At 36.7% G+C, this 21,886-nt stretch overlaps 1 protein-coding gene across 1 annotated transcript in view; it reads right to left on the bottom strand.

Annotated features, from left to right (window-relative positions):
• LOC129637637 (phospholipid-transporting ATPase ABCA3-like) overlaps positions 1 to 21,886 on the bottom strand; it is a 195,435-nt gene that overhangs the window by 49,629 nt on the left and 123,920 nt on the right. The window contains exon 21 of the mRNA XM_055561864.1: positions 2,405 to 2,566. Within this exon, the coding sequence (XP_055417839.1) occupies positions 2,405 to 2,566 (162 nt within the window). The remainder of the gene's footprint in view (positions 1 to 2,404; positions 2,567 to 21,886) is intronic.

The following is a 21,886-nucleotide window of genomic DNA, read 5'->3' as shown; positions in this document are numbered from 1 at the left end:
TAATAGCCAGGACATGGAAGCAACCTAGATGTCCATCAGCAGATGAATGGATAAGAAAGCTGTGGTACATATACACAATGGAGTTTTACTCAGCCATTAAAAAGAATACATTTGAATCAGCTCTAATGAGGTGGATGAAACTGGAGCCTATTATACAGAGTGAAGTAAGCCAGAAAGAAAAACACCAATACAGTATACTAACGCATATATATGGAATTTAGAAAGATGGTAACAATAACCCTGTGTACGAGACAGCAAAAGAGACACTGATGTATAGAACAGTCTTTTGGACTCTGTGGGAGAGGGAGAGGGTGGGAAGATTTGGGAGAATGGCATTGAAACATGTAAAATATCATGTATGAAACGAGTTGCCAGTCCAGGTTCGATGCACGATACTGGATGCTTGGGGCTAGTGCACTGGGACGATCCAGAGGGATGGAATGGGGAGGGAGGAGGGAGGAGGGTTCAGGCTGGGGAACACATGTATACCTATGGCAGATTCATTTTGATATTTGGCAAAACTAATACAATTTTGTAAAGTTTAAAAATAAAATAAAATAAAAAAATAAATAAAATATGATATACATACATGGAAATCCACCTAAGTATAGGACTCACTGAATTTTTAGAAACTGAGAATATCTATATAACAAGCAATATTTTTCACCCAGTTTTAAACTTCATCTCCATCATATTTTTTCTTTCCTCTTCCTTCCTTCCTTTCTTTCACTCTTTCCTTCTAGTTTATAACTGTACATGCGTGCATGTCTGCTGAGTCCTTTCAATCGTGCCTGACTCTTTGTGACCTTGTGGAGTGTAGCCCGCCAAGCGCCTCTGTCCGTGAAGATTCTCCAGGCAAGAATACTGGAGTGGGTTGCCATGTCCTCACCCAGGAGATCTTCCTGACCCAGGGATCAAACCTGAATCTCTTAAGTCTCATGCATTGGCAGGTGGGTTCTTTACCACTAGCGTCACGTGGGAAGCCCATTTATCACTGGACGTACTTTTTGTAGTTATCACTCGAGACATTACTTTATGCATACATAACTTACAGAATCATGACGTTCTTCTTTTTACCAGTCTGAGTGAAGTGTAAAAAACATTCCCATGATTTATATCTCTTTAACACCCCCATTTATTACTGTCTTAAATATCCCCACTATATACACTGAGAACATTATCATACACTGTTACCACTTTTGCTTTAACCACCAAACTTGAGAAAACTCAAGAGGAGGTATAGTGTCCACCATATTTTTATTTTTTTCACTGTTTTTTCTTGATGCTTCAAAATTCTTTCTTCAATCATTTATGTTTACAGAATCTCTAGAGCCATTCTTTCAGGACTTCTAGAGGTGAAAAATTTATATATTCTTCATCTGAAAATGTCTTGATTTCCCCTTCATTCTTGAAAGTTATTTCCTTTCTATATGAAGTTTTGAGTAGACAGTTTTTTATTTACTTGAAAATAATGTGCTGTTTCTTTTGGTGTTTATGCTCTCTGATGAGAAACCTATAAATTAGAGGAATTGTTTTGCCTTTATGGATAAGGTATCATTTTTTTCTATAGCTGCTTTTCTCTAGTTTTCAAAGTTTAATTATGATATCTCTTGGCATGAATTTCTTAAGTATTTTTAGAATTGAGATATAATTAATATATAACATTAGTTTCAGGTATATAACATAATAATTTGATATTTGTATATGTTGAGAAATGATCACCACAATAAGACTTATTAATATCCATCACTACACATACTTTTGCTTTTTTGTGTGTGATGAGAACTTTTAATATATACTCTTAGCAACTTTCAATTATACAATTCAGTATAAATATCTATAGTTATCATTCTGTACATTACATCCCCATGAGTTACTTATTTTATAACTGGAAGTTTGTACCATTTAAATCCCTTCTCCCATTTTGCCCAACCTCACATCCCCCGCCTCTTGCAACCATCAGTTTGTTATCCATGAGTTTCTTTTAAAGACTCCACATGTAAGTGAAATAATATGATATTCATCTTTCTCTGTTTGACTTATTTCACTAGGCATAATGCTCTCAAGGTATATCTGTAATGTCTCAAATGGCAAGATTTCCCCCTCATTTGTGGATAAATAATATTCCATTACATATACACCCCATTTTCTTCATGCATACATCCATGGCTATCATTTCTCATGAGAAAAATGCATTATGCATATGAGTAGTGAATCTTAGCTCTAACTTGTACAAGCTGTATAATAGAATAAGTTATTCAATTTTGTATAAGCTTTAGTCCAAAGAGAGAATAGCACAAAACTTGAATAACTGTGAAGATTCAAAATAATGTAGCTATTCACATGCAATAATTAATTGACTAATTTTAACTCTGATGAGCCTTGGGTAGCCCAAGATACTTACCTGCTTTACTACAATTCATAACGGGAGAAACCTTTTCCTTTGAGGTACATGCAAATTTTGTGTGCTGGATATCATAATGCCGGCTGATGCTCATCCCAAAATTATGTATAGGTAACACCATCATTGCATTAAGCAGGAGGCTTTTAGAAGCAGCTTCTTCACCTGTGTTTAAAAAGATAATAACATTAGCATGATTTATATGAAATGAACAGTCCCAGGAAAGCAAAATCTCCCTAAGTTGATCAAACTAAACTGAGAAAATTACAAAGCCATAATATTATCCTTGTAAATCTCTTGCCACTAAGTATACTGTCTCTGATATCTTGTAGTGTAGTTTGTGATGATAATCACAAAACTGAAAAATCCTTTTGGGAAAGTTGACATCCATATTCTCTCTCTTCTGTCACTTGATGTGAACAGTAAACTCATATTGATTATTTCTCATGTTTCTTATCCTATATGATCAACAAAAATAGTCATAATGAGAAATTAGCCTCATACTCAACAATGAGAAAGAGATAGAGGAACATTTTAAAAGTTGAAAGGAGGTATATTTTCAAAGAACCAAACTTAAAGCTAACTGTGTGTTCATGCTTAGTTGCTCAGTCATGTCCAACTCTTTTTGATCCTGTGGACTGGAGCCCAGCAGGCTCCTCTGTCCATGGAATTCTCCAGGCAAGAATACTGGAGTGGGAAGCAATTCTCTTCTCCAGAGGATCTTTCCAACTCAGGGATCAAACCGAGATCTCCTGCATTGCAGACAGATTCCTTAACATCTGAGCCACAAGGGAAGCCCTACAACTGAGATTTCTCTAAATATTAAATTAATATGTATAATGTGCTGTGTGCTTAGTGACCACTCTTTGCAACCTCATGGACTGCAGCCCACCAGGCTCCTCTGTCCATGGGGATTCTGCAGGCAAGAAGTGGGTAGGCGTGCCTTTCTACAGGGGATCTTCCCAATCCAGGGATTGAACCCAGATCTCCTGCAATTGCAGGCAGATTCTTTATTGACTGAGCCACCAGGGAAGCCCAAGAATACTGGAGTGGGTAGCCTATCCTTCTCCAAGGGATCTTCCTGACCCAGGAATCAAACTGGGGTCTCTTGCATTGCAGGTGGATTCTTTACCAACTGAGCTACCAGGGAAGCCCATAAGTATAATAGTTGATGAACATACATGAGTAAATATAAAAGTAGTTAAGATATTAAGACTTCAAGATTGAGTTCAGATAATTGGGAATAAGGATAAAATATGTCTGAGCAAAAAATATTTGTAAGATACTGACAAAAAAGAGGTGATGAGCAAAGATGATAGAGGATAAATGAGGTTCTTAGGATGTAAATTTCCCAAGTGGTTAAGTCACACCAAGCATGTTCAAAGAGGATAAAAATTAGTTTAGACCCATATAATATGGTGGCCAGAAATAATAATTCTGGACATTGACTGGCCACTTTAATATTGAAAAACAGGAAAGTGTTAGTCACTCAGTTGTGTCTGACTCTTTGCAGCCCCATAGAATGTAGCCTGCCAGGCTCCTCTGTCCATGAAATTCTCCAAGCAAGAAAGCATGCTAAAAGTAGTAAGTGTCATTTCTCCTTGGTTATGTTTACTCCTTATAATTTTTTTATGTGATTTTAAACAGGGTACTCTGAAAACTATAAAACATTGATAAAGGGAATCAAAAATTACTTAAAGAAATGAAAAGACATCCCCTGCTCTGGGATTAGGATAATTAATATTATTAATATAGTTGTACTACCCAAAGCAATCTACAGATTTAGTGCAATCCCTATCAAATGTCAGTTTCCACAACACAAGAACAAATAATTCTAAAATTCATATGGAACCACTAATATCCCAAGTTGCCTAACCAATTTTGAGATAAAAGAGTAAATCTGGAGATATAACCCTCCCAGACTTCAGACTATACCACTAAATTACACTAATCAAAACAGTGTGATATTGGCACAAAAACAGGCAAGAAGCCCAGAAATTAGCCCATGCACATACAGTCAATTAATCTGCAACAAAGGAGGCAAGAATGAACAAAAGAGAAAAGATAGTTTCTTCAACAAGTGGTACTGAGAAAACAGCCACAAATTAAACAGTGAAATTAAAACATTCCCTCACACAATATACAAAAATAAAACCCAAAATGGTTTAAAGACCTAAATGCAAGATCTGAAACCATAAAACTCTTAGAAGAGAACATGGGCTGAACATTATGACATGAATCACTGGGGTACTTTCTTGGATCAGACTCCTGAGGCAAAAGAAATAAAAAAACAAACAAATAAGATCTAGTTAAACTTAAAATATTTTGCACAGAAAAGGAAACCATCAACAAAGTGAAAATACAGCCTATGGAATGGGAGAAAATATTTATAAATGATGTGATGGACAAGGGGTTAATATCCAAAATATAAAAAGCAGCTCATTCAACTCAGTATCCCCCCGAACAAGCAACTCAATTAAAAAAAATGGGCAGGAGATCTGAATAGACATTTCTCCAAAGAAGACATACAGAAGGTAACAGACACTTGAAAAGATGTTCAACATTGCTAATAACTAGAGAAATTCAAACCTAAACAACAACGAGATGTCACCTTACATGGGTCAGAATGACTGTCATCAAGGTCTACAAATAACAAATGGTGATAATATGGAAGAAGGGAACCCTTGTACCTTGTTGGAGGGAATGTAAATCGGCACAGCCACTGTGGAAAACAGTGTAGAAGTTCCTCAAGAAACTTCAAATGAAACTATTGTATGATCCAGTAATTCCTTTCTCTGGTATGTATCCAGAAAAAAAAGAAAACACTAATTCAAAAAGATATAGAACAGTCTTATGGACTCTGTGAGAGAGGGAGAGGGTGGGAAGATTTGGGAGAATGGCATTGAAACATGTAAAATATCATGTATGAAATGAGTTGCCAGTCCAGGTTCAATGCACGATACTGGATGCTTGGTGCTGGTGCACTGGGACGACCCAGAGGGATGGAATGGGGAGGGAGGAGGGAGGAGGGTTCAGGATGGGGAACACATGTATACCTGTGGCGGATTCATTTTGATATTTGACAAAACTAATACAGTTATGTAAAGTTTAAAAATAAAATTAAATTAAAAAAAAATAAAAACTATGAATCACTATGTTGTAAAAAAAAAAAAAAGATGCATGCACCCCAACATTCAAGACAACAGTAGTTACAATAACCAAGATATAGAGGAAACCCAAACACCCATCAGCAGAGGAATTGTTATATATCTCAGTCATAAAAGGAATGGAATTCTGCCATTTGCAGCAACGTGAATGGACCTTGATAATATTCAGTTAGTGAAATGTCAGAGAAAAACAAATACTACAGTATATATCTCATATGTGGAATTTGAAAAATAACACAAATTAATGTATATGCACAAGAGAAACAGATTCATGGATACAGAAAACAAACTTGTAGTTACCAAAGTGCAGAAGGAAAAGGGGAGAGACAAATGAGGTTTATGGTATTAACAAATACCAAACTACTACATATATAAGAGACAAGCAACAATAACATACTCTAGAGCACAGAGAATTATATCCATGATCTTCTAATAACCTATAATGGAGTATGATCTGCAAAAATACTGAATCACTATGCTGTTCACCTATAACCAGCATATAGTAAATCCCTTATACTTCAATAAAAATATGTGGCTAATGTAATATATTGAAGTATTAGTCTTGCTCCATATAGTACACCTTTAGGGAGCAGAGGAAAATCTTCCCAGATAAAGAAAAGTAGTATGATTCCTCACCCGTTAACTGTTGAAAGATACCATTTGAGGGAGGTGAGAAAAAAGAAAAAAACGGAGAAAAATATGCTGTAATGGATAATGTTTTAAAATATTTATCTTCCAGTTCAGCATGTGTACTAATCAGCAAGAGTAGACTATCAACCAGGCAGATTGGGCACAAATGATAAACAATCACTGCAGCTATCCTGTGCATAATGACTGAACAGACTTTTTCTAGGATCTAGAGAAAAGCAGAATTGCTGTCTGCCGTTTTGATTTTCCTCTTTATACATTCTCAATGTCACTAATAATAATACCTTGACTTTTATGTTATGTCTGAGTAATAACAATTTAATTTCTTTCTATTTTTTTTAAAATTTTTATCTATTACTGCACTAATCAAGACATTAGATGTCATGTTGATTTTCAGGGAACATTTTAATGATTTAGCATTGGGTATGATATTCATTGTTTTTTGCAAATGCCTTTTATGAGGTTATGGAAATATTTACTTTGCTATTAAGAAAAGTTATAATGAATCATTGTTGGATGTTTAAATGATATTTTTGCATATATCTATATTTTATTCATTAATTTATTAATATTGTGAATTACATTAATACACTTTATGAGTCTATCATTTGAGTATATCATTTGCATTGTTTTTGTTGTTGTTCATGTGCTCAGTTGCAGAACACAAGGCTTCCCTGTCCTTCACTATCTCCCAGACTTTGCTCAAACTCATGTCCACTGAATCAGTGATGCCATTCAACCATCTCATCCTCTTTCACCCCCTTCTCCTGCCTTCAATCTTCCCAACTATTGGGTCTTCAGATCAGGTAGCCATAGTATTGCAGCTTCAGTTCAGTATCAGTCCTTCCAATTAATACTCAAGGATGATATTCCTTGGGATTGACTGGTTTAATCTCCTTGCTGTCCTTACTAGGAAAAATCTAATTTGGTCAAAGTGAGTTACCTTTTCTATAGTTTACTGAATTCAGTTTCCAGCATTTGTTCAAAATATTGCATCTGTATTTACGAGTAATTTTATCTTATAATGTTTCTTTCTTCTATTCTTTTCCATTTATGTTGTCAAACTTATACTATTTTCATATAATGGGTAGAAAAGCTGTTTTTCCCCTCTTTATTCTCTAGAAGGGTCTGCATTAAATTAGAATTCCATTTTTGAATGTTTCATAAAACTTCAATATGGGCCTAATATTTTCCTTGTAGGAAGACTTTTAATTAATAACTTAATTTTTTAATGGTTTATGGGACAATTTACATTTTATAACAACCTCAGATGTGCAGATGATACCACTTTAATGGAAGGAAGTGAAGAGGAACTAAAGAGCCCCTTGATGAGAATGAAAGAGGAGAGTCAAAAAGCTGGCTTAAAATTCAACATTCAAAAAATTAAGATCATGGCATCCAGTCCCATCACTTCATGGCAAATAGATGGGGAAAAAATGAAAATAGTGACAGATTTTATTTTCTTGGGCTCCAAAATCACTGTGGATGGCGGACTGCAGCCATGAAATTAAAAGATGCTTGCTCCTTGGAAGAAAAACTATGACAAATGTAGACAGTGTATTAAAAAGCAGAGATACCGCTTTGCTGTCAAAGGTCTGTATATAAAGAGCTATAGTTTTCCCAGTATTCATGTACAGTGTTAGAGTTGGACCATAAAGAAGGCTGAGTGCCAAAGAATTGATGCTTATGAACTGTGGTGCTGAGGAAGACTCTTGAGAATCTCTTGGACAGCAAGGAGATCAAACCAGCATGCTGTTTTGATGACCATAACATTGCAGTACAATCTGAAGTCAAGGGATGTGATTCCAGCTCCATTTTTCTTTCTCAGGATTGCTTTAGCTATTTGTTTTTTTGGTTTGTTTGTTTTTCCATACAAATTGTAAAAAATTTTTAAGTTATTTTGTGCCAAACACCCTTGGAAATATGCTAGGGATTGTATTGTATCTGCAGATTGCTTTGGGTATTATAGTTATATTCACAATATTAGTTCTTCCAATCCAAGAACATGGCACATCTCTCCATCAGTTTGTGTCATCTTTTATTTCTTTCATCAGTGTCACAGCTTTATGCACACTGGTCTTTTATCTCCTTAGGTAAGTTATTTATTTAGGTGTTTTATTCTTTTTGATGCTATGGTAAATGGAATCAGTTCCTGGATTTCTCTTTCTGGTCTTTCATTTTTAGTGTATAGGAATACAAGAGATTTATGTTTATTAATTTTGTATACTGCAAATATACCAAGTTCATTGATAAGATCTAGTAGTTTCATGGTGGTCTCTTTAGGGTTTTCTATGTATAGTATGCTGTTATCTGCAGTGACAGTTTTACTTCTTTTTTTATTTTAATTGGAGGATAATTACTTTACAATATTGTGATGGTTTTGGCCATACATCAACATGAATTGGCCACAAGTATACATGTGCCCCCACTAACCTGAACCCCCCTCCCACCTCCTTTCCCACCCTGACCCCCTGGGTTGTCCCAGAGCACCAGCTTTGGGTGCCCTGCTTCATGCATCAAACTTGCACTGGTCATCTATTTTACATATGGTAATATACATGTTTCAATGCTATTCTCTCAAATAATCCCATCCTTGCCTTCTCCCACTGAGTCCAAAAGCCTGTTCTTTACATCTATGTCTCCTTTGCTGCCCTGCATGTAGGATCATCGGTACCATGTTTCTAGATTCCATATAATGTGTTAATATACAGTATTAGTGGAGTTGGGAAAACTGGTCAACTACATATAAAATAATGAAATTAGAACACTTTCTAATACCATTCACACACACACACACACAAATCAAAATGAATTAAAGATCAAAATGGAAGGCCAGAAACTATAAAACACTTAGAGGAAAACACAGGCAGAACATTCTCTGACATAAATCACAGCAAGATCCTCTAAACCCACCTGTCAGACTAATGGAAATAAAAACAAAAATAAACAAATGAGACCTAAATAAACTTAAAACTTTTGCAGAATGAAGGAAACTATAAGGAAGGTGAAAATGAAAAGACAACCCTCAGAATGGGAGAAAATAATGGCAAATGAAACAACTGACACAGAATTAATCTCCAAAATATACAAGCAGTTCATGCAGCTCAATAGTAGAAAAAATGAAAAATCCAATCAAAAGTGAGCAAAATACCTAAACAAGCATTTCTCCAAAGAAGACATACAGGCAAAAAAGATGCTCAACATCACCTATTAGGGAAATGCAAATGAACACCACAATGAGGTATCATCTCACACCAGTTAGAATGGCCATAATCAAAAAGTCTACAAATGCTATAAAGGGTGTGGAGAAAAGGGAACCCTCTAACACTGTTGGTGGGAATGCAAATTGGTACAGCTACTATGGAGAACAGTGTGGAGATTCCTTAAAAAATTGGATATAGAACTGCCATCAGTTCAGTTCAGTTGCTCAGTGGTGTCCGACTCTTTGTGATCCCATGTATTGCAGCACACCAGGATTCCCTGTCCATCACCAATGCCTGGAGCTTGCTCAAGCTCATGTCCATCGAGTCAGTGATGCCATCCGACTATCTCATCCTCTGTCGTCACCTTCTCCTCCTGCTTTCAATCTTTCCCAGAATCAGGGTTTTTTCCAATGAGTCAGTTCTTTGTATCAGGTGGCCAAAGTAATGGAGTTTCAGCTTCAGCATCAGTCCTTCCAATGAATATTCAGGACTGATTTTCTTTAGGATTGATTGGTTAGATCTCCTTGCAGTCCAAGGGACTCTCAAGAGTGTTCTCCAATGCCTCAGTTCAAAAGCATCAATTCTTTGGCACTCAGCTTTCTTTGTGGTCCAACTCTCACATCCATACAAGACTACCAGAAAACCATAGCTTTGATTAGATGGATCTTTGTTGGCAAAGTAATATCTGTGCTTTTTAATATGCTGTCTAGGTTGGTCATAACTTTTCTTTCAAGGAGCAAGCATCTTTTAATTTCATGGCTGCAGTCACCATCTGCAGTGATTTTGGAGCCAAGAAACTAACGTGTGTCTCTGTTTCCATTGTTACCCCATCTATTTGTCATGAAGTGATGGGACTGGATGCCATGATCTTAGTTTTTTTAATGTTGAGTTTTAAGCTGGTTTTTTTCACTCTCCTCTTTCATTTTCATCAGGAGGCTCTTTAGTTCCTATTCACTTTTTGCCATAAGTGTGGTGTCATCTGTATATCTGAGGTTATTGATATTTCTCCTGGCAATCTTGATTCCAGCTTGTGCTTCATCCAGCTCAGCATTTCACATCATGTACTCTGCATATAAGTTATATAAGCAGAGTGACAATATAAAGCCTTGACATACTCCTTTCCAACTTGGAACCAGTCCATTGAGCCATGTCCAGTTGCTTCTTGAGCTGCATACAGATTCTCAGGAGGCAGGTAAGGTTGTCTGGTATTCACATCCCTTTAAGGATTTTTCACAGTTTGTTGTGATCCACATAGTCAAAGGCTTTGACGTAGTCAATAAAACAATGTAGATATTTTTTGGAACTCTTTTGCTTTTTTGATGAAACAATGGATGTTGGCAATTTGATCTCTGGTTTCTCTGCCTTTTCTAAATCCAGATTGAACATCTGGAAGTTCTCAGTTCACGTACTGTTGAAGCCTGGCTTGGAGAATTTTAAGCATTACTTTTCTAGCTTGTGAGATGAGTGCAATTGGGCAGGAGCTTGAACTTTCTTTGGTATTGGAATGAAAACTGACCTTTTCCAGTCCTGTGACCACTGCTAAGTTTTCCAAATTTTCTGGCATATTGAGGGGAGCCCTTTAACAGCATCATCTTTTAGGATTTGAAATAGCTCAGCTGGAATTCCATCACCTCCACTTGGTTTGTTTGTAATGATGTTTCCTAAGGCCCACTTGACTTCCCATTCCAGGATGTCTGGCTCTAGGTGAGTGATATATGATCGTGGTTATCTGGGTCATGAAGATCTTTTTTGTATAGGTCTTCTGTGTATTCTTGCCACCTCTTTTTAATATCTTCTGCTTCTGTTAGGTCCATACCATTTCTGTCCTTTATTGTGCCCATCTTTGCATAAAATGTTTCCTTGGTATCTCTAATTTTCTTGAAGAATAGATCTCTATTCTTTCCTATTCTGTTGTTTTCCTCTCTTTCTTTTCATTTGATCACCGAGGAAGGCTTTCTTATCTCTCCTTGCTATTCTTTGGAACTTCTGTACAACCTAGCAATCCCACTGTGGGGCATACAATGTGAGGAAACCAGAATTGAAAGAGACATGTACCCCAGTGTTCATCGGACCACTATTTACAATAGCTAGGACATGGAAGCAACCTAGATGTCCATTGGCTTATGACTGGATAAGGAAGTTGTGGTACATAGACACAATGAAATGTTACTCAGCTATAAAAAGAGAACACATTTGAGTCAGTTCTAATGAGGTGGATGAACATGGAACCTATTATACAGAGTGAAGTAAGTCAGAAAGATAAAGACAAACCCTTCTTTTCTAATTTGTATTGCTTTTATTTATTTTTCTTCTCTGATTGCCTTGCCTAGGACTTCCAGTACTATGTTGAATATAGTTCTGAGAGTGAACATCCTTGTCTTTTTCCTGATGTTAGAGAAAATACTTTCAGTTTTTCACCATGGGGAATGATGTTTGCTGTGCATTTGTCCTGTATATCCCTTATTATGTTTAGCTAAGTTCCCTCCAAACCCACTTCCTGGAGAGATTTTATAATTAATGAGCTTTGAATTTTGATAAAAGCTTTTTATGCATCTATTGAGTGTTTTTTTTTATTTTTCAATTTGCTAATATGGTGTATCACATTGATTCATTTGCATATATTAAAAAATACTTGCATTCCTAAGATCAAGTCCACTTGATCATGGTGTATGATCCTTTTCATGTGCTGTTGGATTCTATTTGCTACTTTTTTGTTGAAAAATTTTTCATCTATATTTATCAGTGATATTAGCCTATTCTTTTTTGTAGTATCTTTGTCTGATTTTGGTCTCATGGTGGTATTGGCCTTGTAGAATGATCCTGTTAATATTACTTCCGGTACAATTTTTTGGAAGAGCTTCAAAGGATAGGTGTTAATTCTCCTGTGAAACAATCTTGTCTACTTTTGTTTGTTGGAAGAAGTTTAATCACATTTTCAATTTCTATACCTATTATTGATCTGTTCATATTTTCCATTTCATCCTTGTTCAATCTTAGAAGGTGTATCTTTCTAAGAATTTGTCCATTTATCCTAGGTTGTCCATTTTATTGTCATATAGTTGCTGGTAGTAGTCGCTTATGATCTTTGTTATTTCTGTGGTATCTCTTGTAACTTCTTTTCCATTTCTAATTTCATTGATTTGAATCCTATCCCTTTTTTTCTTTCTAAAGGTTTCTGAATTTTGTTTATCTTTTCAAAGAACCAGCTTTTACTTTCATTGATCTTCACTATTGTTTTCATCATCTCTATTTCATTTATTTCTGTTGAGATCTTTATGATTTCTTTCCTTCTGCTAACTTGGGGTTTTATACATTCTTATTTCTCTAGTTGCTTTAGATGTAAGCTCAGGTTATTTATTTGAGATTTTTCTTATTTTCTAATAAGGTTGTATTGCCATGCACTTCCCTCTTAGAACTGCTTTTGTTGTGTCCCAAAGGATTTGGATAACTGTGTTTTTGTTGTCATTTGTCTCTAGTATTTTTTATTTCCTCTTTGATTTCTTCAGTGATCCATTGATTATTTAGTAAAATATTATTTTCTATTCATGTGTTTGTGTTTTTTACAGATTTTTTTCCCCCTGTAATTGATTTCTAATCCCGTGTATTGTGGTCAAAAAGATGCTTGAAACGACTTCAATTTTCTTAAATTTATTACACTTGATTTGTGACCCAAGATGTGGTTTATCCTGAAGATTGTTCCTTGTGCAGTTGAGAAGAAAGTGTATCATTCTGTTTACAGATGGAATATCCGATAAATATTAATGAGTCTATCTGGTTTAATGTTTAACTGAAGGCTTGTGTCTCCTCATTAAATTTCTGTCTGGATGATCTGCACATTAGTATAAATGGGGTGTTAAAGTGCCCCACTATTATTGTGTTACTGTTGATTTTCCCTTTTACAGCTGTTAGCATTTGCCTTATATAGTGAGATGCTCCTATGTTGGATGCATGTATATTTGTTGTTGCTGTTTAGTTACTAAGTTACGTCCAACTCTTTTGCAACCCTATGGACTATAACCTGCCAGGCTCCTCTGTCCATAGGATTTTCCAGGCAAGAATACTGGAACAGGTTGCCATTTTCTTCTTTAGGGGATCTTCCCTACCCAAGGATTGAGCCTATGTCTCCTGTCACGGCAGATAGATTCTTTAACAGTGAGCTGCATATTTATTTATAATTGCTGTCTCTTCTTGTGTTCCCTTGCTCATTATATAGTGTCAATCCTTTTCTCTGGTAACAGTCTTTATCTCAAAGTTTCTTTTGTCTGATATGAGTAATGTTGCTCCAGGTTTGTTTTTTTTTTTTCCAATTTCATGGAATATCTTTACCTGTCCCCTCAATTTCAGTCTGTATGTGTCCCTAAAACTGAAGTAGGTCTCTTCTAGGCAGCATATACACAGCTTTTGCTTTTGTATCCATTCAGCTAGTCTCTGTCATTTGGTTGGGATACTTAATTCATTCACATTTAAGGTAATTATCAATATGCAAGTTCCTATTACCATTTTCTCAGTTGTTTTGGGTTTATTTTTGTAGGTCTTTTCTCTTACCTTCCTATCTGTGTTCTTCTCTTAGGTTTTCCTTTATTGTGCCCATCTTTGCATGAAATGTTCCCTTGGTATCTCTAATTTTCTTGAAGAGATCTCTAGTCTTTCCCATTCTGTTGTTTTACTCTATTTCTTTGCACTGATCACTGAGAAAGGCTTTCTTATCTCTCCTTGCTATTCTTTGGAACTCTGTATTCAAATGGGTATATCTTTCCTTTTCTCCTTTGCCTTTCACTTCTCTTCTTTTCACAGCTATTTGTAAGGCCTCCTTAGACAACCATTTTGCTTTTTTGTGTTTCTTTTTCTTAGAGATGGTCTTGATCCCTGCCTCCTGTACAATGTCACAAACTTCTGTCCATAGTTCTTCAGGCACTCTATCAGATCTAATCCCTTGAACCTATTTGTCACTTCCACTGTATAATTGTAAAGGATTTGATTTAGGTTATACCTAAATGGTCTAGTGGTTTTCCCTACTTTCTTCAATTTAAGTCTGAATTTGGCAATAACGAATTCGTAGTCTGAGATCTGACCAGTCCATCCTAAAGGAAATCAGTTCTGAATATTCACTGGAAGGACTGATGCTGAAGCTGAAATTCCAATAGTATACTTTGGCCATCTGGTGTGAAGAACTGACTCATTTGAAAAGACCATGATGCTGGGAAAGATTGAAGGCAGGAGGAGAAGGGGATGACAGAGGATAAGATGGTTGGATGGCATCACCAACTCAATGGACATGAGTTTGAGTAAACTCCGGAAGTTGGTGATGGACAGGGAGGCTGGTGCACTGCAGCCCATGGGGTCGCGAAGAGTCAGACATGACCGAGCGACTGAACTGACTCACTGACTGACTTATGTTTTCTACCTAGATAAGTCCATTTAGCATTTGTTGTAAAACTGGTTTGATGATGCTGAATTCTCTTAGCTTTTGCTTGTCTATGAAGTTTTTGATTTCTCCATCAAATCCAAATCTACTAAAAGCCTTGCTAAGTAGAATATTCTTGGTTTTAAGTTTTTCACATTTATCACTTTAGGTATATCCTGCCATTCCCTCCTGGCCTGCAAAATTTCTGCTGAAGTATCAGCTGATAACCTTATGAGGCTTCCCTTGTATGTTATTTGTTGCTTTTCCCTTGCTGATTTTAATTTTTTATATTTAATTTTTGTTAGTTTAATATGCATCTCAGTGTGTTTCTCCTTGGGTTTATCCTGTGTGGTACTCTCTGTGCTTCCTAGAGATGGATGTTAATTTTATTTTCCATGTCAGGCAAGTTTTTGACTATAATCTTTTTCAAATATTCTGTCTGCTCCTTTCTCTTACTCTTCTTCTTTCAAGACCCCCATAGTTTGAGTGTTCGTGCTTTTAGTATTATTCCAGAGGTCTCTAAGACTGTCCTCTTTTCTTTATATTCTTTCTTCTTTGTTTAGTTCCATGCAGTAATTTCCACCATTCTATTTGCCAGCTCACATATCCATTCTTCTGATCCAGTTATTCAATGGATTCTTTTCAGAGTATTTTGTATCTTAGTTATTGTATTGTTCATCACAGTTTGTTTTTAAATTGGAGTTCTGTAGCTTTTTCAGGTCCTTGTTAATCATTTCTTGTATCTTCTCCATCTGTGCCTCTATTCTATTTTCAACATCTTGGATCAAATTTACTATCATCACTCTGAATTATTTTTCAGGTAGATTTCCTAGCTCCTTTTCATTTAGTTGGTCTTGTGGATTTTTACATTGCTCCTTTGTCTGCCACGTATTTCTTTGCCATCTCATTTTGTCCAACTTACTGTGTGTTTTGCTTCTTTTCTGGAGTCTGCAGGGTCATAGTTGCTCCAGTTTCTACTGTCTGCCCCCTAGTGGGTGAGTGCAATCGAGGGGTTTGTGTAGGCTATCTGTTGCAAGGAACTAGTGCATGCCTTCTGGTAGGTAGAGCTGGATCTTATTTCTCTGGTGGGCAGGGCCATGTCAGGGGATGTGTTTCGGGGTGTTTGTGAGCTTAGTACACTTTAGTCAGCTTGTATGCTGAAGGTGGGGCTGTGTTCCTGTTATGCTGGTTGTTTGGCCTTAGGTGTTCTGGCACTGGAGTTTGCAGACAGTTGGGTGCAACCAGATCTTGATGCCAAGATGAGGACCTCTGAGAGAGGTCATGCCAATCAATACTCTCCAGAGCCATGAATTACCTGGTGGGCCCTGCAGCCAGGACTTTGCACTTCACCACAGGGCCTCAGGTTAAACCCCTCAATGGGTAACCAAGACCCTGCAAGTCATGCTGAGCCAACAAAAGGAAACAAATATAAATCAAGACAAGCAATAAAAATGAAACCAAATAAAAACAAAGACCACAAAGAAACAAGAAAACAACCAAACATACAAAGACCATGGGATCAAAACAGAATAAAACCAAGAACAAAAACCAAAATCCAAACAAACATCAACAAAAACCCAGAAAAAACAAACCTAAAAAAAAAACCCTGAAACACAAAGAAACAAAAGACAGAAACAGAACAAAAAGCAAAATAAAATAGAAACACAAAATATATGAAAAAATAGAAATAAGTAAAAGTAAAAAATAAATAGAACAATAACAACAAGAACAATCATTCCTTGGGGCCTCTGCTATCAATGCCTTTGCCCCCAAAGGGTTGTTGTTGTTCAGACCCTCAGTCATGTCTGACTCTTTGCCACCCATGGACTGCAACACACCAGGCTTCCCTGTCCTTCACTATCTCCCAGAGTTTGCTCAAACTCAGGTCTATTGAATTGGTGATGCAATCCAACCATCTCATCTTCTGTCATCCCTTTCTCCTTTCCTTTTAATCTTCCCTAGCATCAGGGTCTTTTCCAATGAATCAGGTCTTCACATCAGTGGCCAAAGTATTGGCGCTTCAGCTTCAGTGTCAGTCCTTCCAAGGAATATTCAGAGTTGATTTCTTTTAGGATTGACTGGTTTGATCTCCTTGCTGTTCAAGGGACTCCCAAGAGTTTTAACCAGCACCACAGTTCAAAAGTATCAATTTTTCAATGCTCAGCCTTCTTTATGGTCCAACTCTCACATCCATACACGAGTACTGGAAAAACGATAGCTTTGACTATATGGACCTTTGTTGGCAACATAATGTCTCTACTTTTTAATACACTGTCTAGGTTTGTCATAGCTTTTCTTCCAAGGAGCAAGTGTCTTTTAATTTCATGGCTGTACTCACTGTCCACAGTGATTTTGGAGCTGAAGAAAATAGTCTGTAACTGTTTCCATTGTTTGTCCATCTATTTGCCATGAAGTAATGGGACCAGTTGCCATAATCTTAGTTCTTTGAATGTTGAGTTTTAAACCAGCCTTTTCACTCTCCTTTTTCACCTTCATCAAGAGGCTCTTTAGTTCCTCTTTGCTTTCTGCCATAAGGGTGGTGTCATCTGCATATCTGAGGTTATTGGTATTTCTTCCAGGAATCTTGATTCCAGCTTGTGCTTCATCCAGTCAGGCATTTTGCATGATATAAACTGCATATAAGTTGAATTAGCAGGGTGAAAATATACAGCCTTGATGTACTCCTTTCCCAATTTTGAGCCAGGTGAGCAAGCCACAGCCAAATTCTACCCTCATAAGAGGCCCTCCAAGACCTCTTTGTAGGTCTAGACCGTGGACCAGTACCAGTCTGTGACCTGTTAGGAAGCAGGATGCATAGATATAGGTAAGAGGTGGGTGAGTGTGTGAAGCTTCATCTTCAACTCCCCATTACTTGTATTACTGCCTGCACCATTCTCCTACCCCCAAAACATTGTCTTTCTCAATACTGTTCTCTGCTTCCAAAAAGTTTGGGGACTGCTGCTATTTGGGGCAGCTCAGACTCTGACCTAGACCAACTCCCACATGTATGTGTCCACAAAGACCACAACTACTAAAGCTAGACCCATATCTGATGTGAGAGCACTCATTTTCCATTCAGACGTTCCACAGGTGTTATATTTAAAAAACCAATCATGGGTGTTTAATCTGTGACTTTCACAGCTGTATGGAGAGATTTTAATCCTGCTTCCTTAGTCACACAGCCCCAAGAGCTCAGCTTTGGTTTTGGTCACATCTCTGCATGTGGGTCACCCTCCAACATCTGCTCCCCACCCAGGTGAGAGGGGGTGATGAAGGCTGTGACTAACTGAGGCTCACCTGTTTTCTTGCTTAGGTCAGAGCCCCCTCTACAGCCTACAGTGGCAGGGTCTGGCAGGAGGTGGTGGTGGACTGGAGCATGGGGGCTTGCTCAAACATGAGAGTGACATGCTAGCAACCCCTGGGGCATGTGCTCACTCTGGCAGGATCCCCTCTCAGTGCCTGCAGAGGCAGGGACTGCTGTATGGGGAGAGAGGCCACAATGGCTGCCCTTTCTGCATGTGCCACTCAACAATGGTGCCTTGCTTCCATGGCAGTCTATGCTTCCTCCAGAAGCATTCCCAGCTGCATAGGTCCTCACTCCAATCCCCTCAGACTGTCTCCATGCAGCCAACAGCAGTCCTCTCCCTAAATCTGCTCTCCAAATTCCATGCTTCAGCATCCATTCCCCACCAGCACCGGTGGATACCTGTCTCAGGCTGGGGCGTGAAGGGCTGTGGCACATACCATTTGAGTGAGTCTCACTCTGACCTGTCTGACATGGGCTTGCTGCTGCACTTTCCTCTGGTAGCCCCTGAATCTCCCCTTCTATTTCATCTGATCTTGCCACTAGTGAGGGGGCTTTCCTATGGGCAGTAACACCATCTCCTTTAGCAACCCCAAGGGGTGCATGTCCCATTCTATTTCCTCTTTACCTTGTTTTCCTCTTTTTCATCCTACCAGGTTATTAGGGGATCTTTCCCAGTTATTAGGTGTCTGAGGTCCTCTAAAAATGTTCAGTAGGTACTCTGTGCAAATTATTTCACTTGTAGATGTATTCTTGATGTATTTGTGGATAGAGGCGAACCCCAGATCCTCCTATTTTGCCATCTTGACCCAAAATACTCTGTAACTTTGTAGAAAGGTTCAAGATCAAGAAACATAGAATTCCAACTTTATTGTTTTTCTACATTGTTCTGTTCATTTTGTGTGCTAAGTCATTTCAGTTGGTTCCAACTCTTTGTGACCCTATGGACTGTAGCCTGTTAGGCTCCTCTGTCCATGGGATTCTCCAGGCAAGAATATTGAAGTGAGTTGCCTTCTCCAGGGGATCTTCCTGACTCAGGGACTAAACCCAGGTCTCCAACATTGCTGGCAGATTCTTTACCATGTGAACCACCAGGAAAGCCCTGAGCCCATTCTAATTTCACATGAATTTTAGGATATTTTTCATTTCTGTGAAAAAGGATGTTGGAATTGTATAGAGTTTGTGTTGAATCTGTAGACTGTTTTAGGTAGTATTATCTTAACATTGTTAAGTCTTCTAATCTATGAAGATAGATATTTTCCCATTTATTTAGGTTTTGTTTAATTTTTCCCAGCAAAGTTTTACAGTTCTCAGCACAAGTTTTCATATCCTTGGTTGGAATTTTTCCTAGGTATTTAATTATTTCAGATGCTATTACAAATGAAATTGCTTTCTTTAATTCATTTTCAAATTTTTTATTGCTGGTGTATAGAAACAAAGTTGATATTTATGTGTTAATCCTGTAATCTGAAAGTTTGCTAGTTTTTTCATTAGCTATAGTAACCATCTTGATGGTTCTTTGGGCTTTTCCCTATAAAAATCATTCTATCTGTGAAAAGAGACAGTTTTAGTTCTCTCCAACTTAAATGTTTTAAAATTTTTATTTCTCATCCAATTTCTCTGGCTACAATTACAACTCAATGTTGAATAGCCATGGTGAAAGGGAGCATTCTTGTCTTATTTATGATTTTAGAAGGAAAACTTTCAGTCTTTACCATTGAGTATACCTGTAGTTTTTACATAAATACGCTTTGTCATTCTGAGAAAATCATAATTATCTGGGTGTATTACCATAAAAGCACACTGAATTTTGTCAAATGTCTTTTATGAATCAGTTGGGATGATCATGTGGGATTTTTTTCCCCATTATTTTGACAATGAATGATTTGATTTTGTTTTGTTGAAATTTCCTTGCATTTCTGGTGTAATTCCACTTGGTCATTGTGTAATCATTTAAATTGCTGTTGGTTTTGTTTGCTACTGCTTTGCCAGAGACTTTTGCACATATATTCACAAAAGGTATTTGTTTCTAATTATCTTTTCTTGTGATATCTTTATCTGCCTTTGCTATAGGAAAATGGTTTCCTCATAAAATGAGTTAGGAATTGTTCTCTCATATTCTATTTTTAAAAAGTCTTAGGAAAATTCATGTTACTTATAAAGTTTGATAGAACTTACTGGTTAAACCATCTGATCCTGGGCTTCTCTTTGTTGTGAGATTTTTCATTCTTCTTTTAATCTCTTTATTTGTTAGAGGTCTACTGAGATTTTCTAATTCTTCTTCAGTCAGTTTAGGTTATTTTTGTGCTCTTATGAATTTTTCCATTTCATTTCAGTTATCTAATTTTTGTCTTGTACAACTTTTTATTTCTGGAAAATCAAACGTAAATTCCTCCCATTCATTTCTGATTGTAGTTATTTCCTTCTCTCTTTTTCCTTAGACAATCTAGCTGTAGTTCTTAAATTTTGTTGCTCTTTTCAAAGAATTTCCTTTTAGTTTCACTGTTTCTTTTATCTCTAATCTTTATTATTTTCTTCCTTCTGCTGCCTTTGGCTTTAGTTTTCTCTTATTTTACTCATTTCTCAAGGTGTAAAGTTACAAAAGAAAAATAGACTAATCTTGATTTCATATTTCTTTACCTAGTTACCTTTACTGAAGGTCTTTATTTCTTCATACAACTTCAAGTTATGTTATAGCATAATTTTATTTCATCTAGAATGACTCCTTTTAACATTTCTTGTAATATAAGTTGAGTGGTAATGTACCTACCTGCCTTTTTTTAAAATCTGGGAGGCTCTTATTTTCTCTACATTTTTAAAGGACAGATTTGCTGGATATGGAATTCTTGATAGATAAGGTTTCTGTTTTTTTTTTTTTTTAATTCCACAATTTTGTTTTCCATGGTTTTTAATGGGAAATCCACAATTTTATCAAGAACTCTTTGAACTTGGTGAGTTAATTCTTTCATGATGTTTTCAAGATCCCCCTTTTTGTCTTTCTAGACTGATTACAATGTGTCTTAATGAGGATCTCTAAATTCATTCTAGATGGAGTCTGCTGAATTTCTTGTGTTTGTAGATTCATATCTTTTATCAAATTTGGGATGTTTTTGACTATTATTTCTTGAAATATTGTTTTTGCCTCCTTTTCTCTTTTTTCTCCTCTGGGACAATATATATATATGGTCTCCCTAATGGTGTCCTAGCGATCCCTTAGACTTTATTCACTTTTCTTCACTATTTTTTCTGTCTTTTCCTTAGACTCAATTGTCCTGTCTCCAAGTTCACAGAATTGGCCTGATTAAATCTGTTTTGAAACCGTCCCATGAATTTTTTTTCATTTCATTTATTATGATTTTAATTTGTTTGGTTCACCATAATTTCTTCTTATTTTGCTCAAAGACTACCTCTTGATCTCCTCTCATTTTAAGCAAATGTATAATAAGACTTTGAGTATCAGAATACTGAATTTATAATGACTGAATATTATTTTGCATTTTGGCACTCTTTAAATTGTGTATAACTCTCCTCAGAGACTATTAATAAACAGGTCATTGTCCCTGAGAAAACAAATGACCCTATAAAGTTATAGCACTATTCTTACAATGAAACTGAATAGAAATCATGCTAAACCAACTATCCTAGAAATATTTCTTAGAGTACACCTTATTACTATAGGAAGTCAGGTTAGTATATATTTTATAATCATTTTGTGTCACATGTCATATGTAGGCATACTGAGTAAGAGCTCTTAGATAT

This window comes from Bubalus kerabau, chromosome 23 (genome assembly GCF_029407905.1).
Source record: "Bubalus kerabau isolate K-KA32 ecotype Philippines breed swamp buffalo chromosome 23, PCC_UOA_SB_1v2, whole genome shotgun sequence".
Classification (NCBI taxonomy): domain Eukaryota; kingdom Metazoa; phylum Chordata; class Mammalia; order Artiodactyla; family Bovidae; genus Bubalus; species Bubalus kerabau.
The sequence above is the reverse complement of the archived record's forward strand: the minus strand, read 5'-3'. Positions and strand labels throughout refer to the sequence as shown.